At 39.4% G+C, this 20,715-nt stretch overlaps 2 protein-coding genes across 7 annotated transcripts; both read left to right on the plus strand.

Annotated features, from left to right (window-relative positions):
* The first annotated feature begins 44 nt into the window (after window positions 1-44).
* On the plus strand, window positions 45-15,123 carry Zbtb26 (zinc finger and BTB domain containing 26). 6 transcript variants are annotated; one of them, XM_057754881.1, is made up of 3 exons: window positions 45-109; window positions 9,140-10,419; window positions 14,955-15,123. In XM_057754881.1, the coding sequence occupies exons 1-3, from the start codon at window positions 87-89 to the stop codon at window positions 15,008-15,010; spliced, it is 1,359 nt and encodes a 452-aa protein (XP_057610864.1). In that variant the 5' UTR covers window positions 45-86; the 3' UTR covers window positions 15,011-15,123. The 6 variants fall into 6 exon arrangements, with proteins under 6 accessions (XP_057610864.1, XP_057610869.1, XP_057610863.1 ...); XM_057754882.1 differs by lacking the exon at window positions 14,955-15,123 and adding an exon at window positions 8,159-8,265 and having other exon boundaries at window positions 53-109; window positions 9,140-13,942; XM_057754885.1 differs by lacking the exons at window positions 45-109; window positions 14,955-15,123 and adding exons at window positions 6,408-6,533; window positions 8,165-8,265 and having other exon boundaries at window positions 9,140-13,942.
* Zbtb6 (zinc finger and BTB domain containing 6) lies at window positions 15,009-19,924 on the plus strand. The gene is made up of 2 exons (XM_057754887.1): window positions 15,009-15,129; window positions 16,097-19,924. The coding sequence occupies exon 2, from the start codon at window positions 16,106-16,108 to the stop codon at window positions 17,375-17,377; it is 1,272 nt and encodes a 423-aa protein (XP_057610870.1). The 5' UTR covers window positions 15,009-15,129; window positions 16,097-16,105; the 3' UTR covers window positions 17,378-19,924.
* The last annotated feature ends 791 nt before the right edge of the window (window positions 19,925-20,715 follow it).

Consider the following 20,715-nt stretch of genomic DNA (forward strand, 5'->3'; position numbering starts at 1 on the left):
TTGGGTCCCCCTTTGGCTCAGGTTGCCTGCCCCTCCCCCTTCCCGGAGCCCCGAGGGGCCGGAGCTCTAGACCGTGCCAGATCCAGATGGCGGCCTTCCCCCCGGGTCTGTAAGTTCGGAGGCGAACGGAGAGCCGGGCTGGGGTGCGGGGTCTCTGGAAATGGAGCCCCCGTTGGGGATCTGGTTTGGCCGTGATCTGCCCTGGGATGCCAGTCGAGGTGCTGGTCTAGGCCCCGGGGGACTTAAGCCTCGGACCGGCCCGTGATGCATCCCACGCTCTTCCCCTTACCGAATCTGCAGTGGGGAGTCTCAGGATGCCCCAGGGACCGCCTCCTGGGACCCTCTTCCTAGGACCCTGTGACTAGCCAGGACGCCAGACTCTGGCATTTTGTAAAAAGTGCTGGACTTGAGGCCAGCAGAAAACTGAACCGCGGGAGCTAGCCAAGGCAAGGCCTTCAGTGCCGACTGCGAGACTGCTGTAAGTGCCAGACTTTGAGGGGTTTTGCCCTTGCTCAGCCTCTGGCTACAGCACCTTTTGTATTACTGGCGCTATAACAAACCGTGGAGGGTCATCACATATCTAGTATTCATACTCGTTTGGAAACGATATATGAACAAATTGATGCTCGTATCCGGATCGGGGTATGCAATTGGTTACTTATATTAGCTGCTGTAGGGACAGTTGAGGGAAGCCGGCAGAAAGTGGCCTCTAAATTCTACTTCGTGGAAGTACTTTTGCGGCAAAAGGGAAAGTTTTAGTACTACTGAGTCGTAAAAGAGTGTGTGTGAAAAGAAAAAGGAGTAGAAGTAGGGGAGGTGGTGTGCATAAGATGGAATTTGAACCCGATAAGATGAAGTCCAGATAGTGAAAGGTTTAATTAATCATAAAAGGAGATGGATTATCTTTTTTAAACTCTTTGAGCAGAAAACTGACATGGTCGTATTTGCAGAAAGTCATATTGTTTTCTGGGAAGCCGGTAGAATAGAAACTAGCTGAATCCGGGCTCTCTTAGCTAGAATACACTTCTGTTGGTGATTATTTTGAAAAAATATTGAGTTCTTCCTGGTGAGATACAATAAAATCTAAAATAGAGAAAAAAGTACTAATGTAGATAGTCATACATTGAAGGAGGAAAACCCCCTAAGTATTAGGTACTTGACATTTAAAAAATGGTGGTGCCATAATCAGAAATAAAACCATAAGGCTAGCAAGAAATACAAATTCATTTTTTTAAATTATTTATTTATTATGTGTACAGCATTCCTCCCATGTGTGCCTACATTTCCAGAAGGGGGCACCAGGTCTCATTATAGATGGCTGTGAGCCACCATGTGGTTGCTGGGAATTGAACTCAGGACCTCTGGAAGAACAGTCAGTGCTCCCAACCACTGAGCCATCTCTCCAGCCCCACAAATTCATTTTCTGTTTATGTTGAGTTCTGTCTAAAGGGTTAACCACATATAACTGTCCAGCTTAAGAGTTGATCTCCAAATGTGGAGATCAGCCTAAATATTGGGGCTACAGGTAAAATATTTGAAAATTGGCATGTCGGCAGACACCTTGAGAAAAGTTGGCATCAAGGACTGAGCACTGAAAAAAGGTGATTTGAAGGATGATGGTTATAGGTGAAGCAGAAAAGCAAATTAGAGCCCATAGAGAGAGATAGAAAAGCAAGCCCAGGAACACAGGGTGGACACAACTATGGAGACCTGCTATCAGGAGAGAATTTGGAAGAGAGTCCACTGGATGGTGCTCAGCTACTGGGGAATGAGAAAGAAAAAAGAAAGTATCTTTTTTTTATTAACAGGCCATCAGTGACCTGGTAAAAAATTATTTTAGTAGATGAGGTAATGCAATATAAAATACCAGAGCCATCAATTGGGAAAAAACGTGAAGGATTTCACAAAGAAAACTGACAGACCTTACTTGTTTATTTATTCAACATTTTTTAAAAAATTTTTATTTTGGGGCTGGAGAGATGGCTCAGCGGTTAAGAGCATTGATTGCTCTTCCAGGGGACCCGGGTTCAATTCCCAGCACCCACATGGCAGCTTAACAACTGTCTGAAAGGGATCTAACACCAATGCACATAAAATAAAGTTAAATAAACCATAAAAAATATTTTTTAAAAAAAAAATTTTTATTTTGGTTTTTGGAGACAAGGTTTCTCTTTGTAGCTTTGGAGCCTGTCCTGGCATTCGCACTATAGACCAGGCTGACATTAAACTCACAGATCACAGAGATCTGCTTGCCTCTGCCTCCCCAGTGCTGGGATTAAAGGTGTGTGTTACCACTGCCCGGCTACTCAACACATGTTTAAAGAGCACATAACAGACACCATCCTGAGCTCTTTTGAAAATGGACTAATGGGCTGGAGAAATGACTTACTGGTTCAATTCTCAGAACTGATATGCTTCACAACTGTCCATAACTCCAGTTCCAGAGAATCTGATACCTTCTTACCTCCACTGACACCATGCAAATTAGGCACATACATTCAAGCAGAACATTCATGATATAAAATAATAAAATCTTCTTTAATTATGAGCTTATTTAATTTCCCTTCGCAGTCCCATAAAGTAATTTGCTATTGGTATCCAAGAATTTGCTATTGGTATCCAAGAAAGCTGAAACAGACTGAATAAGTATTTCACCCATGGCCATATAGCTAGTAAATGATTTTTTTGTTGGGGGGGAGGGGGTCGAGACAGGGTTTCTCTGTAGCTTTGGAGCCTGTCCTGGAACTGATTTTTAACCTTAGATATTGAAGTTCGGAGTCCATGCTTTACTTACTGTGCTATGTGGTGACTACATAGGAGTCAAGGAGTAGAAACATTGTAAGGAAAGATAGGCTTATTGGTTAGACCTACAAGGATAGCAAAGTTGAAAGTGGTAAGTGATGAGTTTATATTATATTGTATATATGCTTTTTTTCTTTTGTCCTAGGGTCCTCTTCCACTCTATGCTAACTTAAGTATTTATTTCTTTTACTCCAATGTAAAGTTTCATTTACAATTTATTTACAATTTATACTGAGGTTTCTTTCATAGCGTCAGGCCTGTTTCTAAACAGATTACTAGATTTTATTCTGGCGCCTCAAAGGACCCTGTGCACATTTTAATGAGCAGCCTTAGGATGTCCCTTTAGTGTTCTCTAGATTACTGAATGACGCTCAAATAGACCCAGGCACTTGAGCCAAAATATTTAGTTATTTTGATAACTTTTCTGTGTTCTCTATCTATTGTTTTTTGCCCTCCACTGGCACCTGCATGCACATACACATATACATACAGACAGACACAATACATATTAATAAAAATAAAATAAGTCTAAAAGAATGCAACAAAACCCGTGAGATCAGTAGGAGGATAAAGACATGAGATGCACTCGGGAATCTATGTATGTATCGGGATAAAGACATGAGATGCACTCGGGAATCTATGTATGTGTCAGGATAAAGACATGAGATGCACTCGGGAATCTATGTATGTATCAGGATAAAGACACGAGATGCACTCGGGAATCTATGTATGTGTCAGGATAAAGACATGAGATGCACTCGGGAATCTATGTATGTATCAGGATAAAGACATGAGATGCACTCGGGAATCTATGTATGTGTCAGGATAAAGACATGAGATGCACTCGGGAATCTATGTATGTGTCGGGATAAAGACATGAGATGCACTCGGGAATCTATGTATGTATCGGGATAAAGACATGAGATGCACTCGGGAATCTATGTATGTGTCAGTAGTGTTAGCAGGTACATAAATGGCTTGTCATTATCTTCTCTATTAACTATAAATTTGGTTTAATTTATACATTTTGCTTTTAGATGTGAATTTTTTTGAAGATGGATGCTTAAAAGAAATCTCACACTAGCTCAGAATTGAGACTAATAGAGGATTATTTAGGGGTAGATTCACAAATCAGTATCCTCTGCTGGAGTGGAGAATAGCAACTGAATCCCGCAGCCAGAAAATAGGCCAGCCCACTTCCTCCAACAATTTTTTACTGAAATATAACTAAGATACAAAAGTCTACAGATCACAGTGTAGTACTTCATAGATTTCCTTGGTGATATCCAATATGAGAAGGAAAATCTGAGCCATTAAACAGTTCAGATCAATCCTTAAGCTAAACTGTGGTTGTCCGTTTATTTTCTGTGTTGATTCGTAGCTCGAGCACAAGTTTCAGCTCTAACAATTAGCCGTTTTATCTCTATTAATTGCAGCATATTATTTATGTTCTCTCAGCTTTGTTTTTTTTCAGAGATAGTAATAACCTAACAGAGACTTTCAGGAATCAATGAATTAATTTAGATAAAGCCTTTAGCAGTATATTTGAAATGTGATATGAATTTAGAAGACATTAGGTATCATTTTGCAAAAGGAACGAATCCTGTTAGGTGATTTTTTTTTTATACATACACACATGTATGTATATATACATATTACCCCAAGATAGAGTTTCTTTGCACAGCCTTGGCTGTCCTGGAACTCACTCTGTAGACCAGGCTGGCCTCAAACTCACAAAGATATGCCTGCCTCTGCCTCCTGAGTACTAGGTGTGTGCCAACCCCCAAAAACTACCACTGCAGATTGCCATAATTTTATATTAACTTGCTTGGTTCTCTGTGCGTATACATTTACTTTTATATTACCTATTTGCTCATGTACATGTGCTGGGATTAAACCTAGGATTCCATTTCTACTAAATACACATTCTACTACTGAGCAATCAATTATTGCAATGAATTTTTTTTCTATTTTAAAAAAAGGTATTGCAAATTTGGGTCTACATAATCTAAAGAGTTCTTCGGGTCCTCAAAAGATGATATCAGGGCTGGAGAGATTGCTCAGCAGTTAAGAGCACTGTCGTGAGTTCAATTCCCAGCAACCACATGGTGGCTCACAGCCATCTTCTGGTCTGTAGTCACACATACAAGCAGAACACTGTATACATAATAAAATCTTCAAAAAAACCCAAACAAACAGGATATCATGGTATTAAAAAATCATCTCTTATAGGTAAATAATAATTTCACAGCAAATATCGAGGGGTTACTATAGTGCTGTGTTTTGTTTAATGAGCAGTGTAAAGTGAAATAAACGGTTGGTTTGTGTCCTCAAATAACTAACGACCTATTGGCAAAGTAGACTAATGACAAAAAATAGCTACTGATGAAATTATATGAACTGGAATAGATTATTAAAGGGATAATTGGGCTGATAGATATTAGGAAAAAACTTCCTAAAGTAAACAATAAACTTCCCGAACTTTCTTGGACTGCAGCAGGAAGATCAAAGCAAGGTTTTATTTGTTTGCTTGCTTTTTTTTTTTTTTTTTTTTTTGGTTTTTCGAGACAGGGTTTCTCTGTGGTTTTGGAGCCTGTCCTGGAACTAGCTCCTCTTGTAGACCAGGCTGGTCTCGAACTCACAGGGATCCACCTGCCTCTGCCTCCCAAGTGCTGGGATTAAAGGCGTGCGCCACCACCGCCCGGCTTGTTTGTTTGTTTTGAGACACCTGTTTGACTGTTCTGTTGAGAACTCATGAGTCGGATTAAATTAAACCATACTTGGGCTCCTCAGTAGAGAAACAAGGAACAAGTTTCCCCAAAGACATTTAAAACATTCTGAGTACTGCTATACTCTAGCTGGAAACAATTAATTTGTTTTACTGTGACTAGGAAAACACTGCTTTAGTGAATCCAAGACCAGCTCAACTCTGAAAAGACAATGTCGGTTTTGTTTAGCCACTTGAAACAATGGTCAATTTTATAACTTCTGGTTAAATGGGAACATTCACTGTTCCAGTTACAGAATGAAAATTTTAAGCTACTGCCACTAAAACTGACCAGTGATAATACAGTTTGTTTGCTTCCAAATACTGATAAAATTCCCTATGTTTTCTAGATTTGCCCTTGTTTGAAACTCACTGATTTCTCTGCTGTGTTTGCTTCTCTGCATTCCTCTTCTCCAATGCAGTTCCTTTATTGCCATCATTTATTATCCCCACATTCAGAATGCCATCCCGGAGAAAACCTTACACGGTTTGTGATTATTAACATACATGTGACACACCCTCCTAAATGGGTACCCTTTCTGTGACATTCAGCTAAACTCTGAGATTTGGAATTTTTTTTGAGATAGGATCTCACTATGTAGCTCAGACTAACCTGGCTCTTGCAATCTACCTATCTCAGATTCTGAGTACTTAGTGTGCCATTGGGTTTTTTGTTTGTTTTTGGTTTTCCTTCTTTTTCTTTCTTTTATTCTCATCAGTTATCAAGTTCTCTGAAATACCTTTTACTATTTTTTTTTTTTTTGCTTGTTTCTTATTTCCATTTTCATTCCTTTCTAGGCCCTTGTGGCCTCACTCATGGAAGACCTGGTCTACTTAACAATGCTGCAGGTTTCGCTGCTGCACACTGAGCCCTTCCTATGTGTCTGATATGGTGTGCACCAGTGTGAACAAAGGAGTCTGGTCAACAGTGGAAGAAGCCGGGCGACCGCAGTAAGAACTTGAGGTGAAAGCAGACTGTTTCCAGCTTTGGCCCCATGACATAAGATGTGTGTGTTGCTGCCTAATGCCAGGGAATTTATGTTTGAACAGGAAGGAATGAAGGAATTATTTGATAAAGCATTTTGAGTGTTATGTAGAAGTATTGTGCTAAGGGCCCTAGAGACAACTCTTTTGCACTAAGTGGCTGGAAAAGTGCCTGTCAGGAAACAGCGCTAGACTGGCTAGAATGCAGTGTTCTAGAGTAGGTGATACATTATCTACCAAGCACTGAGGAATGACAAACATCAGGAGCTGACACTTTGAAATAATAAGATTATGAATTTTAGGCTTCACAATTTAGATGTGATGTCTGGCATGGTGGTTCACATCTTTGATCCCAGCACTCAGGAGGCAGAGGCAGGCGGATCTCTGAGTTCTAGGCCGGCCTGATCTACAAAGAGAGTTCCAGGACAGCTGGGGCTACACAGAGAGACCCTATCTCAAAAACAAACAAAACAAAAACAAAAAACAAAATCTTGATGTATCCAGGAAAATCTGACTGTCTCATTTGACTATGAAGTAAATGGCTGTTGAGTACACAGGATTCAAACTGGAGGTCCTAACCTGCTGAGATTATAGAACTGCTTTTTTTTTTTTTTTTTTTTTTTTTTTTTTTCGAGACAGGGTTTCTCTGTGGCTTTGGAGTCTGTCCTGGAACTAGCTCTGTAGACCAGGCTGGTCTCGAACTCACAGAGATCCGCCTGTCTCTGCCTCCCAAGTGCTGGGATTAAAGGCGTGCGCCACCATCGCCCGGCTAGAACTGCTTTTGAAAGACAGGAGTGACAATCTTACTGACCTGATAGAAAACTGGTTTCTTTTTTTTTTTTTTTTTTTTTTTTTTTGGTTTTTCGAGACAGGGTTTCTCTGTGGCTTTGGAGCCTGTCCTGGAACTAGCTCTTGTAGACCAGGCTGGTTTCTTAAAAGAGAATACCAGAGCCGGATGTGGTACACACCTTTAATCCCAGCACTCTGGAAGCAGAGGTTGGTGGATCTCTGTGAGGTCAAGGCCAGCCTGGTCTACAGAGCAAGTTCCAGGACAGGCTCCAAAGCTGCACAGAGAAACCCTGTCTTGAAAAACCAAATAAATAAATAAATATTAAAAAAAGAAAAGGAAAAATACTAGTTATTTTTGTGATTAGTAGACTGGATTATGGTATTGATGTGGCTAATTCGTCCTTCCCTTTTAGAAATATACATGAGAAGCCTAGTTATGAGAAAACCTGGAAAGAATGAATCAGAACATGAGGACTTTCACAGGAAAGATTTGTCTTATAAACAGAACAATATACAGAATTAGTTTCATTTGCTTATTTTTAACAGTGTTGTGGATTGAACCCAGCTTCACATAATGACTAGGCAGATTATCTGCTACTGAGATATAGATATTCTGGATATTCTGAACCCTGTGCAGGGAGTTTTGGCAAAGAAACCTTCTCTGTGATTGACTGTGTTATACCAGTATTTACCTCTATTAGTTTTAGTTGATTGACTTATAACCAAAAGGCTAACCTTCATCCAAAAGACATTGAGTAGAAATTTAGATGGGTTAGATATAACCTACTGTTTCTGAAATGTGGTGTATATGTTGAGTTTCAGAAAAGAGGAGTTGGAATCCAAGGAAAACATTTAGGAGTCAATTCTAGTAGTCCACATGAGAAACGATGTACACATAGAGGAAAGAAGGAAAGAACAATCTAGTAAGTATTGAATCTGCATCTATTCTCACTCATACCCCTACTGATTGGTTTATCTGATAGTGTTTTATTCTTCTTACAAGAGAGTTTAGATTTATCTGAAGTGCACAGGATAAAGAATTGTGTCTTTGCCAGTGACTAAACACCGTCTCTTTAAGTCTGTGACTTTTATCACAGGAATAGCTTTATGAATAAATTCATACCAGTTTAAACAGAAAAGGAGGGTGGCAGTTCCCAGCAAACAGTGCCCCTGTAAACTCTAAAATAGAAAGAAAGGGATTAGGGAGATAGCTTAGTGGTTAAGAGCCCTGGCTGCTTTTCAAGAGGACTCCAGTTTGATTCCCAACATCCATATGGCAGCTGACAACCATCTGTAACTCCAGTTCCAGAGAATCTGACTCTTCTGGTCTCTGTGGGGATCAGGCACACAGCTATGGATACAGGCAAAACAATAATAAAAATAGGAAACAAAAAAAGCATTTTGATTTTGAAAAAGCAGGTACATCTTTCGTGTAAAAGAAAATAATGTCTTCATTGTTAGTTGGGTTATGATGTTTTCTTTTTAATAGAATTTTCATTTGAGACATGAAAAATAAATTTCTTGAACTAACTTGAGCATTGTTGTTGTGTTAAGTGTCTTCAAAAAATTTGGTGAATGCCCAGTTATTTACATTTCTATGTGTCTCCTTATCGGGAACAGTTGGCACCTGATACTGGTAAAGAATAATTATCAACGACCTTTGAAAGCTGTTATTAGAGCTTTTTGGATATGTACAAAGCAGACATGACAACATATTTGGTTTTGAAAGGTAAATCCAGGTTTCTAAATTGTTTAAATTTTCTTAAATTCCACCTTTTTTACATTTCTGTTCTTTAGGTCTGCCAAAATGTCTGAAAGATCAGATTTCCTTCACTTCAAGTTTGAAAATTATGGAGATTCAATGTTACAAAAAATGAACAAATTAAGAGAAGAGAATAAATTTTGTGATGTTACGGTTCTCATAGATGATGTTGAGGTGCAGGGGCATAAAATTGTTTTTGCTGCAGGTTCCCCCTTCTTAAGAGACCAGTTTTTACTGAATGATTCCCGAGAGGTGAAAATCTCCATATTACAAAGTTCTGAAGTGGGGAGACAGTTGCTCTTATCGTGCTATAGTGGTGTGCTGGAATTCCCTGAGATGGAGCTGGTAAATTACCTGACTGCTGCGAGTTTTCTTCAGATGAGCCACATTGTAGAACGGTGCACACAGGCGCTGTGGAAGTTTATAAAGCCAAAACAACCAATGGATAGTAAAGAGGGATGTGAACCACAAAGTGCTTCTTCCCAATCGAAAGAACAGCAGGGAGATGCCAGAGGCTCTCCAAAACAGGACTTACCTTGTGTTCATCCATCTGAAGACAGTATGGATATGGAGGACAGTGATATTCAGATTGTTAAGGTAGAATCTATTGGGGATGTATCAGAGGTTAGAAGTAAAAAAGATCAGAACCAGTACATTTCTTCTGAACCCACTGCTTTACATTCATCAGAACCCCAGCACTCCCTGATAAACTCTACTGTGGAAAACAGAGTAAGTGAACTAGACCAGAGCCATCTCCACAATTACGCACTCTCTTACACAGGCAATGATGACATCATCATGACCTCAAAAGATGTTTTTGGGCCTAATATTCGAGGTGTAGACAAAGGCTTACAGTGGCATCACCAATGCCCAAAGTGTACCAGGGTGTTCCGTCACCTGGAGAACTACGCCAACCATTTAAAAATGCACAAACTCTTTATGTGTCTACTCTGCGGCAAGACTTTCACTCAGAAAGGCAATCTTCATCGACACATGCGTGTACATGCCGGAATTAAACCTTTCCAGTGTAAAATCTGTGGGAAAACCTTTTCTCAGAAGTGTTCCTTGCAGGACCATCTTAACCTTCACAGTGGCGATAAGCCCCATAAATGTAACTATTGTGACATGGTTTTTGCACATAAGCCAGTTTTGAGGAAACACCTTAAACAGCTGCATGGCAAAAACAGCTTTGACAATGCCAATGAGAGGAATGTGCAAGACCTCACGGTGGATTTTGATTCTTTCGCTTGTACAACAGTCACAGACTCTAAAGGTTGTCAACCACAACCTGATGCAACACAGGTCCTGGATGCAGGTAAACTGACCCAAGCTGTCCTCAGCTTAAGGAGTGAGAGTACATGTGTAAACTGAGGAGGGGTCTAGTGCTCACAGCTAGAATTGACTGAGAGTGTGACAATAGTGCTAAGTCTTTTTAGACGTGGTTTGGATAGTTTCTTCTCCAAAGCCTCCAAGCAGGTGGTCATGGGTAAGCAGCAGCAGACCAGGCAACTCCCACTTGCAGTGGCTTTGCTTTTCTTTAGCCCTCTCCCAACTCTTTTTTGAGTTATTTATTTTGTGATGTCTATTTTCTTTTTTTTTTTTTTTTTGGTTTTTCGAGACAGGATTTCTCTGTGGTTTTGGAGCCTGTCCTGGAACTAGCTCTTGTAGACCAGGCTGGTCTCGAACTCACAGAGATCCACCTGCCTCTGCCTCCCGAGTGTGATGTCTATTTTCCTTTTCTAAAATATAATTCCATTTGTCTACCTAGTGTCAATACCTGGCTTAGACTGACACTGTTCTAATCTTTTTACCGAGCACATCTGAAGGTACTAACAAATAACATCACCTATTTCCCACCAATAGATGCTGTACTTAGAAAAGTTCACACTTTTCGTTGAGGGAAATGAGGCTGGGATATGAGGTGATAACTGCTGTTGACCTAAATATGTGATAGAGCCTCTGTCTACTGTGATTCGTCTAAAACTGATGAGTGAGTCTGCTTCCTACCATTTGTACTTTTTGTTTGGAGGTGCTATGAAGAAGTATGTCGGTTTGTACTTTAAACACTAACACAGCCCACTGAATTGCTCTCATAACCCAGAATACAATTCTTTCAGCAACATCTTCCCACTGTGGAGAGGATAATCAACAGATAATAGAAGTATAATAAAAGAACAGTGGGCACATGGAAGGTTTCCCAAACAAGAGACCAGCTGTTTACTTATGTACCTTGTTGATGCTCTTGTAATTGGAAGTGCTTTGGGCATATTTAAATGAGCTAAAGAATAATGAATGGCCTCTATAGAAACAGACTATATTGGAGTCTGACCTGTATATCAGAGTTTATTTCATAAGAAAGGTGAGTTTAGCCATCCCTTTTGTGCTGTGCACAGTATCTCCCAGTTCTCTTTTTCTTGTATACCTTCATCTTGAAAACATGAAAGAAAATTAAGTGGTATACAGAAGACAACCAGAAGTTTTGCTTTTAGATAGATAGTCTTAGAGATACACTGTCTACTTTGCCACCTTTCATAGATGGTCTTGAAGGATGGAAAAAACAATTCTTTATTCTAAGTACATTTCACACATAATTTTGAGATTCTTTCTGACCCAAGGGTCACAGTAAGGTGTAGGATTGCTAGAGAACGTAGAGACTCTTGCTATCTCTGTCATTTTAAGTAGGAGCATTCAGAGTCAGATAGCCTGGCCACCACTGACCAAAAAAAAAAAAAAAAAAAAAATACACCTGACTAAATATGAATGAATGTTCCCATGCCTCTCCTGCTATACCTTGGCTTTAAAAGATGGTGAACAATAGTACATTAACAGAAATTTTCTAGTTTTGCTTCACTAATGTATATCCCTTTTAGCTTTTAGAGACAGCCTAGGATCTGCCAACAAAATGTTACAGAAGGACTTATGATAATTACTTTTTTAAACTGATTTCATTTTGGTGACTTGTGCAGTTGAAGCAGGAGGGTTGCTGTAAGTTAAAGGCCAGCCTGCACTAAGACCTAAGTAAATGTAATTATTTTATTGTAGTGGTGCTGGGCTTCAAACCCAGTATCTCACATGTGCTAGCCAAGCACTGAACCTGCCACTGAACTACAATCCTAGTCTGTTATTTGTTTTTTAGATAAATGAATATTGTATTATTTCTAGATGAGTAGCTGGTTTAGGTATGAAGGGAAGGGCAAATTAGAATAATGTGAGATAGATCCAAATGTGAAACTAAATTTATATGAGAAATTTTATTTCCACCAGACTGTTTTTTGAACTATGAGAGTACCTGTACAGATAATTCAAAAGTTAAACTTAATTTATATATAGGTGGCAAGAGGTATTAATTTGTTATAATTTGATATATTTACACATGGCTCAGATTTGAGGCATAATTTCTACTAAATAAATAGAATACAGTTGACTAATAAGACTTGTTGGTACTTAATGTTCAACATCACTCACTGTATAGTCTAATAGTGCTTACTAGGATTCTGAATTTTAATTATTCATCCAAAGAGCACCGATTCTTTGCAACAATGGGATTCTGCTATGTCATCCAATGTTTTGAATATTTTCTCTGAATTTTTTTTTCATAAGAACATTTCAAAATAATGGGGCTATACATGTTGTTTTTCTTGTCTGGTTGCTGTTAGTAGTCTGAAGACTAAAAACAGAATGGGTTCAAATAATACTGACCTCATGTTGTAGGCTATATTTTGATTTATTTCAGTCACCCAGAAGCCTTTTTTTTTCTTTTCTTTTTTAAATGCTTGGGAGTTTGAACCCAAGACCGCAAACACACTGACCATGTTCTCTATCACTGAGCTACTCCCATAGCCTCCAGAAACATTAATAAGCAACTGGTATTCCCAGGCACTATGTTAGATTCTGAGGATAGGAATTAATACATCCTTGTTGTTATAGGACTTACAGTGTCAAGTGATTTTAGTGAGACAAGGTCCCCAATTTATTTCATAACTAAGAATGGCTGCCCCCCCTTTTTTTCTGAGCATTTTAAGCAGTGGTTCTCAACCTGTGGGTCTCCAGCCCAATTTGGGGGTGGGGAGGTGTTGAATGCCCCTTTCACAGGGATCACCCAAGACAATTGGAAAACACAGATATTTATATTACAAGGAACTATATGGTTGAGAGCCACTGATGTAATGTTAGTTTTCTTAAGTGTTTTCTGTTACTAAAATTTTCACTTCTCACTGTTTGCAAACCTCTTAGCTAGTTTATGGTCTTTCATTTCTTGCCTGGAGAGGTCTCATTTGTGCGAGACATTTCAGTTTGGTGGGACTAGGGTTCTTACACATTTCTCAGATTTAATTGCAAAGAGATCAAGTTATTTTATGGTGGAAGAGGTTTAACACTAGTCATGAGTATATGGGGTCAGGGTATAAATCTTAGTTACCCAGCATTTGGGCTTTTTGTTTTGTTTTTGGAGGCAGGCAGGATCTCACTATTGTAACCCTTGCTGCCTCAGCCTCCTGAGTGCTGGGCTCAATATTTGTGTTTTATGGATTCCTAGGAAAACTTAAAAAGGAAGAGGACTCTCTTTACTGCAGTTTGATCTTTTAAAATTTGATGTTATTTATTTATTATTTAATATTAAAATGAGTTCCAAACTGCAGTGACTGTGAGGTGAAGCAGGTGTGGCTCTGCTTTAGGTGTGAAAGGTGACTGGTGCCACCATTTCTATACTGTCTAAACAAACAACTCGGAACATTTGATTTCAGCTCATGAACGGCTGTTCTAAATCTGTTGTATGTTAGACATACTTTGAACTACCTCTTTACTTAAAATGGGGAAGTTTCCTTAATAAAAGTGTGACAATTAAACTGTGTGTCATTGACTTATTTTCTTACTGTCTTCCCTTTCTCAGTTTCTTGGATTTAAATTCAAAAATGTTTTAATTTTTGCTGTTGGTTTTGTTTTTCAAGATAGGGTTTCTCTGTTTAACAGCCCTAGCTAACTGTCCTGGAACTCACTCTGTAGACCAGACTAGCCTCAAACTCACAAAGACCCAACTGTCTCTGCCTCCTGAGTGCTGGGATTAAAGGCGTGCGCCACCGCTTATAAACATATCTTAAGGATGCAAGTGCATGCAAAGACCCTGGGTTTGAGCCTCAGCACTAGAAATTTTGAGATTGCCTTTTGAAGAAAGTGTGGGTTAACCAGAAATTATTAGTAAAACCAGTTACTGCTTTATGAAGCTGCTGAGAATAAAGGACCCCGGTTTCAGGGCTGATGTGTGTGACTCACTGGTGTAGAGTGCTTGCCTAGCATTCCAGCAGCCCGGGCTCTGGCAACAGGTAAACAAAAAATCTTCACTCTGCAAATGCAAAATTAGGTACATATTGTTCTAAGTAATCCCCTCCCTTGATGTAGCATATATTTCGATGTAGGTTGTAGGTTCAATTTTGAAGAGAATTTATTTCCAACTGGCTCCCAACTTAATTGAGGAGCAGTTCAGAGATTTCGGTCTAAGCCAGTTTTGAAGGGTAAGTGGCAAAGCAGTGTTCTGCATTCGCAAGGCCCAATGTTCAGTTCCCATCACCCAAAGGAAGAGAAAAAAATCTTTTCTGAACTGGGCGCATAGAAACATTCTTAGTGACAGGCTGTCCGAAGCAGGGTGAGGAGGGGAGGGTGGATAAGGTGGTGGAGTTACACCCAGAGTTTGGGGCCAGCCCAAAACTTAGCCACGAGGTCCTTACTTCGGCCCCGCTGCTCAGCTGGTCTGCGGTTCCGTTTTGAGCGTTCTTCATATAACTAGCTTCACATCAGGGCGGGAACTGCCAGAAAAGACCAGCTAGCCGGTATCCTGACGTCTTTCTGTCATTCCAGGAGCGGACAAAGTGTGGAAGAAAGAGCAGGTCAGGATGTCCTTCCGGGGCGTGTAGACAGTCTCCGTAAAGAGTGAGGCTGGTTGACACCGGAAGCGTTTCCTCCTGGACTAAGGTCCTTCTTCCGGCCTGGGCCGCCGTTGCTGCGGAAGCCTCAAAGCCTGTTTTGCTAGTCGGTAAGTGAAAGTGAAGGAGACTTGCCTGGGGATGAGGCTAGGGGACGACGCTGCGCGGGATTGCAGCCGGGGCGGCCTCGGCTTCAGCCCCAGCCTGGAATCCTACCGGCCTGGTCGGCTGGGCCTTGACCTTCGGAAGGCTCGGCGTGTGAACCTTGTGCGCTGCCGGAGGGAGTTGGCAGGCTGACCCGCTCGGATTCACTCAGCTCCTCCTTCTGTGTGTGGGCCGCTGCGATCACTGGGTGAATCCAAAATAAGGATCAAAAGATTCTCTGGGAGACGAAGAGTCACGTTTGGGTTTGGGCTCAACAGAGCTAAAGCACGAATTGGGAAATGGAGCAGAAAGCGTGAATGTAATAGACAGGCAAATGGGACTCATGGTTTTATCTGCACAATGATGGGTATATGAAAAACAGATCAAGATCGATCTGTAAAAAGTGTGGTAGGGCGGAAATCCTGAAGGAGTTTGCATTCTTTTTAAGAATGAAAGGCTGTCCAGGAAGTGGAAGAAACAGTGGCTTAAAGCATAAGAATTTTTTTTTCTCTCCTTTTTTAAATCATAATGTTAGTGGGAATTCAGGATGCAGTTCAGAATATTCAAATAGTGTTCTGTCAGGATACCTGTTGAAAGTCATCGCGATGGTTAAGGCAGGACTGGGGACTTGTAACGGTTGTAGTAACAGGCTATTTGAAGATTACATTTTCTAGTTTAAGATAACAAGTGTACTCTGTGTCACTGTACCCATTGCTGATATTTAAAAATTATGTACCATATAATGACACAAATGCATTTTGACATTTTGAATTTATAGGTAGTGATTTGGGGACAGATTCACTCCTAACACCCAAAGTAGGGTTTAGGTCTTCATTTTTCCTAATGTATATTGGGAGTGGGTGACTGTTTACCTTAATACCGTGAAGTAGCATTCCGTATGCTGTATCAATGCTTGTGCTCTGTTTTGCGTAGATTTTGACCATGGCTGCTGAGTCTGATGTTCTACACTTCCAGTTTGAACAGCAAGGAGATGTGGTCTTACAGAAAATGAATCTCTTGAGACAGCAGAATTTATTTTGTGATGTATCAATTTATATTAATGATACTGAGTTCCAGGGTCACAAGGTGATTTTGGCTGCTTGTTCCACTTTCATGAGAGATCAGTTTTTGCTAACACAGTCAAAGCATGTCAGAATCACCATTCTGCAGAGTGCAGAAGTTGGCAGAAAGTTGTTGCTGTCCTGCTATACTGGAGCACTTGAAGTGAAAAGGAAAGAGCTTCTGAAATACCTAACTGCTGCCAGTTATCTCCAGATGGTTCACATTGTAGAAAAATGCACAGAAGCTTTGTCCAAGTATCTGGAAATTGATCTTTCTATGAAAAATAACCAACACACTGACTTGTGTCAATCTTCGGATACAGATGTTAAGAATGAAGAGGAAAATTCTGATAAAGACTGTGAGATAATTGAAATTTCAGAAGATAGTCCTGTAAACCTAGATTTCCATGTTAAAGAAGAGGAAAGCAACACATTACAATCTGCTGTGGAGAGGCTGACATCAGAGCAGAGGGAAATGAAGTCTCCAGAGCTCTCTACAGTAGATAGTGGTTTTAAAGAGAATGAAATTTGTATCCTCCATGTAGAATCGATCAATACAGATAGTGTAGAGAATGGGCAGTTTCCACAGCCTTGTACGTCATCCAAAGCAAGCATGTATTTCCCGGAAACACAGCATTCATTGATCAATTCTACAGTTGAGAGCAGAGTGGCAGAAGTTCCCGGAAATCAAAATCAAGGGTTATTTTGTGAGAATACTGATGGAAGCCATGGTACAGTAAATGAGATCCAGAATCTAGATGAGAATTTTTCACTGAGGCATCAGTGCCCTAGGTGCCCAAGGGGCTTTCTTCATGTAGAAAACTATCTGCGTCACCTTAAGATGCATAAACTGTTCTTGTGCTTGCAGTGTGGGAAAACATTTACACAGAAGAAAAATCTCAACAGACATATTCGAGGACACATGGGTATACGACCCTTTCAGTGTACTGTGTGCTTGAAGACCTTCACTGCTAAAAGCACACTTCAGGACCACTTGAACATACACAGTGGGGACCGACCATATAAATGCCATTGTTGTGATATGGATTTCAAACACAAATCTGCCCTCAAAAAGCACTTAACCTCTGTTCATGGCAGAAGCAGTGGTGAAAAACTATCTAGGCCTGATCTCAAACGGCAGAATTTATTGTAATCAAATCATGAACTTGCAACAAAAGCAAATTTTTAAAGATGCAACATTGGTAATGTTATATCCCCCCCCCCAATCTTTAGCTTTTGTTTTTGTTCTTCCTACCTATTATTCATTCTGAATTTTTAATAGTTCCAAAGTTGTGAATGGAGTGATTAAATTTATGGTATTCTAGGTCGTCACAAACATTAGTTTTAATCCTCTGTTCAGCAGGAACTGCAGATTCTGATGTATAGTTTTTAGATTAGTGATTTAATGTTGAATTTATATAGTAACTTTAATAAGTTCAAATGACAAGAAAATAGATTTGAAAGCATAGTGTTGTCCATTACTATTAATTTTGAAAACAGGACTAACAGTTTGGTTTTTAATGTTTAACTAGTGTACTTGGATTATAGCTAGACCACCCAATTATTGTTTTAAAGGAGCACAATCTCTATTCACATGGGACCAGCAGATTTTCTTAGAATTGCATTATTTAAATATCCAAGAGAATATGTAATTAGACCCTATTCCTGATTACATATTATATAGTTGAATTAAGAACTCAGTGGCCAATGCAAGTATTTTCTTGGCTTAGATTGGAAAATTATTTTTTCTAAATATTTCAGTTTTATTAAAGACACCTACTGTTTACTTAGGGATTTTTGTTTTGTTTGCTTTGGTTAACATGCACCAAAATTGGCCTTTCTCTGAGGAGTTTTCTATGAATTTAACACATGTAATTTCTGCAGTTGGGGCACAGCTTCCAGAGTGCCCTTATGCTGCTCCTCTATTACCTACTCTTCCAACTCTAAATTCTAGGAAGAGTTCTTCATCACTATAACTTGTTAAAATCTGGGGTAACATAAAACTGGAATCTTCTAGTATGTTACCTTTTGATATTTTTTTTTTACAACGTAATGCCTTTGAGCTTCATTTATGTATATATTAACAAGTCCTTTTTTATTTTTTTATCTTCTCTCTTACTTTACTTTTGACTTGATTTGTATAGCCCAGGATGACCTTGAATTTGCCTAACTTCTTGGACACTGGGATGTGCGTGGGCCCTTTTCTGTGTTGAATTGCCTATACATACGTTTTCTTTTCAAGCAGTCACCAGGTGAATAGTTTAAATTTAAAAAGCTACTATAATTAGTTTTAATATCTCATGTATATGAATACCTCTAAATCCAAAACTTTATTTGCCCTTACAATGAAGAACAAAAATCACTGCAGGGCAAATCACTTTTCCTGACTGTAGGAAGCTGTCCTGTCTCTCTACATAACTCAGCTCTGTGAGGAGTCTCTACTGTATCTAAGTTCTGTGGACACAGTTTGGTATTTTAACATGTAATATACTCTGTACTATAAGAGAGCTGTGAACTCCTATAGGTGTTAAGTATAATTTCTGTGACACTTTCATGGGGGCAGAGATGTATATGGATTTAGCTCTGGGCGAGACTTTAGAGAATCTGGGTCTCACAGCTGACTTCATAGCCCAGGTCACTAATGACGTTGACCAAGTCATTTCTTCAATTTTTCTTAATTTCATATAAAATAACTTTGATCTTGATAATTTGTAGAATTATTTCTAGGTCTAAATTTCTACAAGTTTATATTCCTCATGTGAACAGAGGAGACATTGATGTCTTTATGAACACTGCTATTTGAGTACTCTCTTAGAGACAGAACTTTTCTAAGGGGAACACTTTGTTCCATTAGTTACTGGACCACTATAGCGGCTAATTTCCTTTCCCACATGACTTAAGAATAACCAATTATAGTTGTGAGAGTGTTTCCCTCTGAGAAATTGTTTAATTGTGACTGAAGTGCTTCTCCTAATTTTGCTTCCAGAGTGAATTTTGGAAGGGAGGGCTAGGGATGGGTGGAGAGGGTAAAGTATAGTAAAAAGGCTGATTTTTTTTTTTTTTTAGAAGTAGTATCAACTATATTGAATATTTGGGACATTTTGATTGAAGGTGTTTTAAGTTTGGTGTGTGCCTTGTAAGATTATTGTAAAAATTTTTGTGAGCACTTTGAAGTTTTTGCTTGTGGGGCGGGTGTTTTATAAAGTGGTTGTTATTTATACTATTTATTTTCGTTACATATACAGATTGATTTCAAAACATTCCTAGGAGTTGGGTAAAGTGCACATACCTGTATATAATTCCAGCACTTGGGAGTTCGAGGCAAGAGAATCAATTCATGGCTAGCCTTCATTATATAACTAAGTTTGAGGCTAGCCTCAGCTAAAGGAGACCTTGTTTTGGAGGGAAAAGGTAAACAAGCAAAAAAAACCTTTCCTGGGAGAGTGTCTGTTTGTATGACATTTCTGAAATCGGCAAAATAGAATCAGTTAAAATATGCAGGTACGACAAAGTATAGCCTTTATTAATTTTTAAATATTTTTAGCTGTTTATAATATGACAGAAAATGTTTGAGTTGAATCTCTTTTATTTACTGAATTTCCATATGTAAACAATCTTAACGGTAGTTGTTATTTTATTGCAGAGAGACTCCTTTCCTCTTTTCATTGGATGTAATTATGTTTGTATAAAACATAATAAACTGGAGGTGGGAAAGGAGAACTTGGGTTGTGTATTTCTATGAATTTTAAAGGACTGAATTTGTTTTGGTGATAAGGTTTTTAAAAATTGTGTGTGTGTGTGTGTGTGTGTGTGTAATTTGTTACTTGTTAGTTATGTGTATTGTGTGGGCACATATTTGCCAGAAGCTGTTTCCCCTCCTGCAGCTGCAGTTCCAGCAGTTGTGAACGGCTGGATGTGGGATCTGAGAACTGTGCAAAAGTTGTAGGCTCCATGAATCACTGAGCATCTTGTCCTCTGTGACTCCGGCTATTTAGTCTTTTTTTGTTTGTTTGTTTGTTTGTTTTGTTTTGTTTTTTTTTGTTTTTCGAGACAGGGTTTCTCTGTGGCTTTGGAGCCTGTCCTGGAACTAGCTCTTGTAGACCAAGCTGGTCTCAAACTCACAGAGATCCGCCTGCCTCTGCCTCCCGAGTGCTGGGATTAAAGGCGTGCGCCACCACCGCCTGGCTATTTAGTCATTTTTGAAATAGCTACTTGGTTTCTTTTTCTCTGTACTAAAAGTTAAGCACACAAAGAATACCAGCTGTCTTGGAGATAGACAATGTACATAAAATTTTGAAATCAATTTGTCAAACATAATGCCAGGGATAAATTATGATAGGAAGAAAAGATGTAGTTGTTACTTTAAATATAGTTTTCCACATTTGAGGAATTTATCTTTCTTCCGTGAAATGGAAGCGTATATCTAATGGGCATAAAATGAAAAATGCAGCCGGGTGGTGGTGGCGCACGCCTTTAAACCCAGCACTTGGG

This window comes from Chionomys nivalis, chromosome 22 (genome assembly GCF_950005125.1).
Source record: "Chionomys nivalis chromosome 22, mChiNiv1.1, whole genome shotgun sequence".
NCBI classification, from domain to species: Eukaryota; Metazoa; Chordata; class Mammalia; order Rodentia; family Cricetidae; genus Chionomys; species Chionomys nivalis.

Coding starts and splice junctions, on each gene's coding strand:
- Zbtb26 (XM_057754881.1), top strand. CDS start 87: ATGGCGGCCTTCCCCCCGGGTCT. Junction 110..9,139: donor GCGGCCTTCCCCCCGGGTCT/GTAAGTTCGGAG, acceptor TCTGTTCTTTAG/GTCTGCCAAAATGTCTGAAA. Junction 10,420..14,954: donor AACACAGGTCCTGGATGCAG/GTAAACTGACCC, acceptor CTGTCATTCCAG/GAGCGGACAAAGTGTGGAAG.
- Zbtb6 (XM_057754887.1), top strand. CDS start 16,106: ATGGCTGCTGAGTCTGATGTTCTACACTTCCAGTTTGAACAGCAAGGA.